This window comes from Cyphomyrmex costatus, unplaced genomic scaffold, assembly GCF_001594065.2.
Source record: "Cyphomyrmex costatus isolate MS0001 unplaced genomic scaffold, Ccosl1.0 scaffold41, whole genome shotgun sequence".
Taxonomy (NCBI): domain Eukaryota; kingdom Metazoa; phylum Arthropoda; class Insecta; order Hymenoptera; family Formicidae; genus Cyphomyrmex; species Cyphomyrmex costatus.
The window spans coordinates 94,628-100,985 of record NW_017278318.1 but is presented as its reverse complement, the minus strand read 5'-3'; the positions used below and the strand labels follow the sequence as shown (position 1 = coordinate 100,985).

The 6,358-nt window shown below is 45.2% G+C and overlaps 1 protein-coding gene across 1 annotated transcript in view; it reads right to left on the bottom strand.

Moving 5' to 3' along the window:
- Positions 1 to 2,757, bottom strand: part of LOC108777134 (rho guanine nucleotide exchange factor 10) — a 17,137-nt gene extending 14,380 nt beyond the window's left edge. Inside the window, exons 1-4 of the mRNA XM_018543946.1 lie at positions 2,635 to 2,757; positions 2,095 to 2,402; positions 1,129 to 1,416; positions 814 to 992 (exon numbers count right to left, since the gene is read on the bottom strand). Coding sequence (XP_018399448.1) covers positions 814 to 992; positions 1,129 to 1,416; positions 2,095 to 2,402; positions 2,635 to 2,742 — 883 coding nt within the window. The 5' untranslated portion in view covers positions 2,743 to 2,757. The remainder of the gene's footprint in view (positions 1 to 813; positions 993 to 1,128; positions 1,417 to 2,094; positions 2,403 to 2,634) is intronic.
- Between the last annotated feature and the right edge of the window lie 3,601 nt (positions 2,758 to 6,358).

The following is a 6,358-nucleotide window of genomic DNA, read 5'->3' as shown; positions in this document are numbered from 1 at the left end:
GGGGGGGGGAGGGAGGGAGGGGTGGAGGGGGCGGACGTTTCACGTGATCTCGCATCTGCTTCTCCACCGAGTGACCCCACGGCTGACCCCTTCCAAGTACCAATAATTAACTCCATTCGCCAAATGCACGCGAGCGAGTATATATACGAGCGTACTCGCGCGAGCAGGCGTTCTTATAAAAAGAAAGGCTACGCGTACTTGCGCAGTTATGCGCGACAAAACACTTTAAAACGGGCGCAGGGACAATGCTCGAGTATATCCGCTCCGGCCGAGCGGATTCCGCGATCATTTTCTTTCTCATAAATCGCGTAGCCGATTATGACGATTTTGTCACGGATTTGTCCCCGAAAACTTACGTCTTTCACAATGTGTGATTACGATAGGAATAACATATTTCCACGTTAGCTCCGTCCTCGCCACCTCTTTTCTTTCTCACTCGTAACAACTTCCCGTTCCGAAATATGTACGGCTTAATGTAAAATAAGAAAGAAGAAATCGCCGCGCGCTCTTTCCATTCTTCCTTCTAAGAAACGCGCTTCAAGGAAAACGCCGTGTGTTTGTATTCTTGCCGCGCAACGAACTACGCATTGAGAATTTGTAACGGATTGCTCATGCGCGAGTAATTCATAGCCGCGCGCAGTCTGCAATCGACTGCCGGGCACGATTATCATATTCACGAAACGACGAGAACGCGATAAAGGCGACGACCAGTGAGATGGGTTACCGTTGAATGCTTCGGCTACCATATGTCTCTTCGTATCTTATCTTTCGTTGAATGAAATCAAATATTATTAATGGATCCATCAGACTCACCAGCGATTTTGTTGTTGCTACTATTGCTGCTGCTGCTGCTCCCAAAGGAGTGAAGTTTTTTCCAGCCTTTCCAGCCTTTTTTCCAAATCATGGCGGCTTTCGTCTTACGTAGAACGCCCATCGGTTCCACGGGACCATTCGTTCTCCCGATTCCCCTTCTTAAAGATCCCAAACCCGATCTGTGAATCGAATTCAAATAAGACTGGAAGATAGATTTGCTCGCAGAACTGAAAATATCGTTTGAAAAATACACAGTATGTACTCTTGTGAGCTTATCAGCGCGCGAACGTAGACGGATGAATACGCGGAACGTACCTGTAACTCGCGGTAGAGCTGCCGCTGAAACCGCTGTCCATGTCGCCTCCGACGCGAGAGAGGAGATCGTCAGCGGGGCTAACCGAAGGCAACAGCTCTTCGGTAGAGGTTCCATGAGCTTCCTGCGCCATTTCTTCCTCGTTATTGTCGACCGTGGTCGGCATTAGCATTGCCTCCACGCTTAAATTGAGCTCCCCGAGCACACGACGATGCCGCGATTGCACGCGACGCACCTCTTCTGCTACGAGCGACCTTCGCGATCCATGTAGCGCGCGATGGCATTGCTTGCTGAAAAATTCATCGGTTATAGAGGTCGGAAAGAAGTCTGCTTGATTTTTTCGCGATATTCACGTTATTACACTGTCGTTACGTTTTAAGGAACGTTTATACTAAAATTATTATCAACTACATATATAAATATTAGGTAAATAATTAAATTAAATTCGCGCACACTGATTTCGCCGCTCGCAAGAAGAGATAGATTACGAGCTATCTGTGGTCTCTCGACGATGTATGAAATAATATAGTTATGCACTTAACGAGCGTTCTCAATTTGAACGCGCGCGCGGTTTATCTCGTCTCAATGACTTATGCGCCAGTCGAGGACGCTGGATGAATAATCCACAACTTGTTTTCTTATTGTTCCTAACTCAATCGCTATCTCCGGCATCCGCTTCAAGATACATTGAACCGTGCGGGGAGTTGGTAAATTGTTGTTCACTTGCGCCGCGCGTATTACTCGGTTATAATGCCCGCAGGAAAATTTATTTCAAGACTCCATTCATGCGGACGCTAATATTTTCAACCGAGTTTCAACAAAAAAGTATATATAATTTAGATTCGTCAGTCTTTAATTTCTGCAAGCACTGGAAATCGCGAGTGCGGTGTTTGCGGCGACTTGCAAGTTTAAATATTTCTCAGAGATGACAACTCGTTCATGCGGATGATCCTTTAATGGATGCTCACCTGATTTCCGATATCTCTTCATAAATATTTTCCTCCGTGCCGTAGCAAGTTGTGTAAGTGTGCCTCTTTAAAGGATCCGACCTTATCTGCTGCAACTGTTGCTGTTGTCGCAGCTGCTGCTGCTGCTGCTGCTGTTGCTGTTCTTGTTGCTGCTGCTGCTGCGACAGCACCTCTGTCGGATATGTCGTATGGAAACGACCCGGATCAGACTGGTAGTATGCATACGAATAATCCAAAAGACGCTGGCGTGAACTCGTGATGGGTGACACCACCGGCGATACCGGTTCCATTAACGCGTTACACGATATCTGCGAAAAACACGAAGCGCCGCAATGCACGATGAAAGCAGACTTTTGGACGCTAAACAGCGTCAAGCGTTACGAATATTACGGACGCTACGAAAGAAATACGTGTGAATAAATAAGAATGTATCTTTTCGTAAGAGTCGCTTTTACCGCCGCTTTATTACGTTGCCGCGCGCAACGAAACGCACGAATGTGCATCATTAGCGAAATTAATGATCCGCATTTCGAAATTTACCTGATTGTGAGGCGGCGGATAAGGCGGTGGTGGGGGAAATTCCAGGTTGACTATTCGCGGCGGCGGGACGCCCGTCGTCATTCCTGGTCCCCCTAAGGACGAGGCCATGGTACATCGTACGGAGAACTTTAAGTGAACCACCCTGCTGGTCGCTTCCTCGCTACGTGTTCCATCGAGTTGTTTCTACAAAATAGGGAAAATAGATGTATTTTACACCGCATCGCCTGGAGTAGCGCCCGTTCGGCGTGTCGCGCGACGTGCTCGGGGAGACAATCGAGTCCGTTGTTCTCGATCTTCGTCGTAGATTACACGACGTTATTTAACGCACAGTGTATACCGGAGGTATTACGAAATCTGTCTCACGAAAACGGAACGTTTCGCGTTTTATCGCTCGCGATGATCCGTAATGATCGAAAAGTGCAGACGGGAGGAAGCAAAATCCTCGTCGGGGGTAGATAAGCGGGTACTCATCTTTCTTACGCTTGTTCTTTTTAGCTGAATTTCTTGCACAGATCGTGAAACAGTTCGGAACGGATTCCGAATTATTCCGTTCTTTCCAGAAAACACAATAGAAATCTAAGAAATAACAGAACGATTCCGTAACACGTGTCCAGTCCATCCTTTCTCTTTTTCTCTCCGACGTGAAAAGAAAAAGAAAAAAGACGAACAATGCAAGTTCAACTAAAAAGAATAGGCCACTTGACGAGAGTGCAGGTGTAGACGCACTCTATATATAGAATAATATCATTATATTACTAAGAAAAGTGATTACTTCAATTTACTTGCTTTTTTTTTACAAGTATACCGGTTATATCCTCAACAAAAATATTTTCTTCATAATAATCTCAACATATAATCTCGAGTTTTTAAATAAATCTCATATTGAAGAATAAAAGGTTCGCTTTTAAAGATGGAAAACTGAGTCACTCTTCTTCAAGATTAGCTCAAATTTCATTCTTTCTTTAGAGTGATACTTTATTTTAAGGAATTTGAAGAGCATCATCACAAATTTTAGAAAAGCTCATCAATGCATACTCGAAACAAAAATATACACATTTTTAAAAATATTATAAAATTGATCTAGGCAGTTTTAATTTAGTAATCTTGATTAAAGTTAGGATTGAGAATATATTTCGAATAAAGATGCTTGTGACGAATTTTATGATGACTTGAGGATATATGGTGTGAATTTTTGAAATATTCGAAACCAGTAATCATTACTTGCGTACAGAGTATGTATTTTTCTGTGTGTAGATACTCTAAATATTTACGCGTCGACTTCTATTAATCGCCCGTGGGAAATAATCGGCCAAACAGCAACGCTGGGCTTCGCTCGTTTACATTAAGTTAATTAAAAATGTCGTGCCAGCTGAACTCGCCTATAAACAAAAATACGTATCTTCGAGAAAACGATTCGTCGGACGTTCAGCGAGCGATTCGCTCTCGCGTGCCTACAAATAGTCACAGAGCAGAGGTGTGAAAATATTTACTATCCCCCGTAACTCACTCCAGACGTTTCATAATATCTCGATAAAAATATTGCGAGTGCAAAGAACCACACGTTCGAGTATACGGAAGATCGGCCCACCGTCGTTGGCGAAAATAAACTTTGTTCAAATTTTTTTCTCGTTCAAATTTAGAATTTGGAAGCCAGGAAGACCTCGCGAGGAAACGGTGTATCGGCGTGAAACTCGAAATTCCACTCGCACTCACACACAGAGTTACTTATGCGATAATACAAATGGAAGTTAAATCTATTAAAATTCGATACCATGGCATCAATATTTTGATTATTCACACGGAGAAATTCTGGGCAGATTCATTAACACGTGCAAGAAACAAGAAATCGATTTACGTATCACGAAAGCGACACGCTGCTCCGTTTCAATTTTTTTTGCTAGCCCAGCAATCACGATGAAAATAATAAGTCATTAAGAAAAATGATACAGTTGTCCAGCATTTAGTTTAACGATCTCGAGTAAACGTGATTATTCGCTCGCCAATACCCTAAGCACGACAGAGAGATCGATCTACACTTGGCGGAAATAAAACCTGTAGCATTTTTCGGCAGTTTTTTTCTCCAACATCGATCGCTCATCCGACAAAAAATAATAGATCGTCGACTGGCGAAGGTTATTCGTCTAAATCCTTACTTATATATCCCTCTCTAGAAGATCGATGCGAATACGGCATGCGTCAATCCGTTTGTTGGCTAATAATAATCCGTCACAGACACCCTGAAGGAGAAAGGATGAAAAATCAGTTTATCGCGTGTACGTTTATCGCGCGCACTCGGGAAACACCAAAGAGAGAAGCCAACTATCTCGGGCGGCGAGAGATTTCAGGCCGAAAGCCTCGTCGATCCGCGGTCGTCGATCGATCCTGGAAGGAGGTATCCGGCTTGGCGAATATATCTTTGGAAGAAGATCCGGTATAATTATAAGAGCGGAGATACCTCGTAGAGCCGCGGCGAGATGAGAGAAGCCACAACGGGACACTCGTCGTCGTCGTCGGCGGCGGAGGGCCGCCCTTATCCCTTTGGATCACTTTGGATCGTCGATGGCAGGATATAGAGGAGTACGATCTTCGCGACTCGACGCCGATCGGGACCGTTCACGTGCCGCGATTGTTCGCGATCGAGTGCCGCGCGGAGTGGCCGGCCGGGCCACACACGAACCACACACGAACAACGGATTCGTTTGCGCCTCGTGCTGTTAGATAGTTTCGCGTTCGCTCATTGTTGTAGCGAAGCGAGCAAGCACGCCCCCTTGAGAAGGCAGTCGACCGGTCGACCGAGAAAAGCGAAAAGAGAAGGAAGATGAGGAGGAGGAGGAGGAGGAGGAGAGAGCGAAGAGAGAAAGGGGAAGCGGAGTGAAGGCGGAGGAGGGACGGCTGACGACGCGGAGCGTCGTGGAGCGTCGCGTCGTCACCCCGACTCCCCCTGCGATCGCAACCTGTGACCGAATCCACGCGACAGCACACACGTGCGCGCACCGCTGATCTATCGAAATAATATCCGAACAATAGGGGAACACGCCGAGAAATCCGAGTTTCCCCTCCACTCCCTCGATCCTGATGCGATCAATCGTCCGGTCGGTAAAAAAGTCGCGCGGTCCTATTCAAGAGATGCGCCGCGTGTTGTCCTCGCGATCGAGGAACGCTCGATCGATAAGCACGCCATCTCGAGCCTGATATGCTGATTTTTTTCGTAAATATATATTCTTTTTCCGCGAGGCGGGACTCACGAGCGACGTTCGCGAATTCGCGGTCTCACCTGCGATTCAGTCGAGATCCCACATTGAACTGAATCGGGAATGTTCTACGCGGGATTTGTACGTACGAATACATACGTTCGCCACATGCGCTACGTTTCTCAATTGCGCGCGCATGTCAGCGTCGTTTCGTAGATGGCGCCACGATATACTTGCCGCGCGATGGTGTTATACCTGCGATGTATCCGACATCCGTTTATTTGTTATTTTGTGTATCTGTTGATGCTCGGAAGCTTGCTTGTCGCTTTGTCTAGCGTAAATTTTTTAATATCCTGATATTACCAAGTTCGACATATATTCACATATATATAAAGAAGAGACTTTTTTTTTTTTTTGCAAAAATATACATCGGATCTACTTCATTTTATGGATGAATTATCATTAGTATCTTGAAGAGTATCAAGATATGTATCATTTGATAGTGTCTCGTTAAATTATAATGAAAATATTTA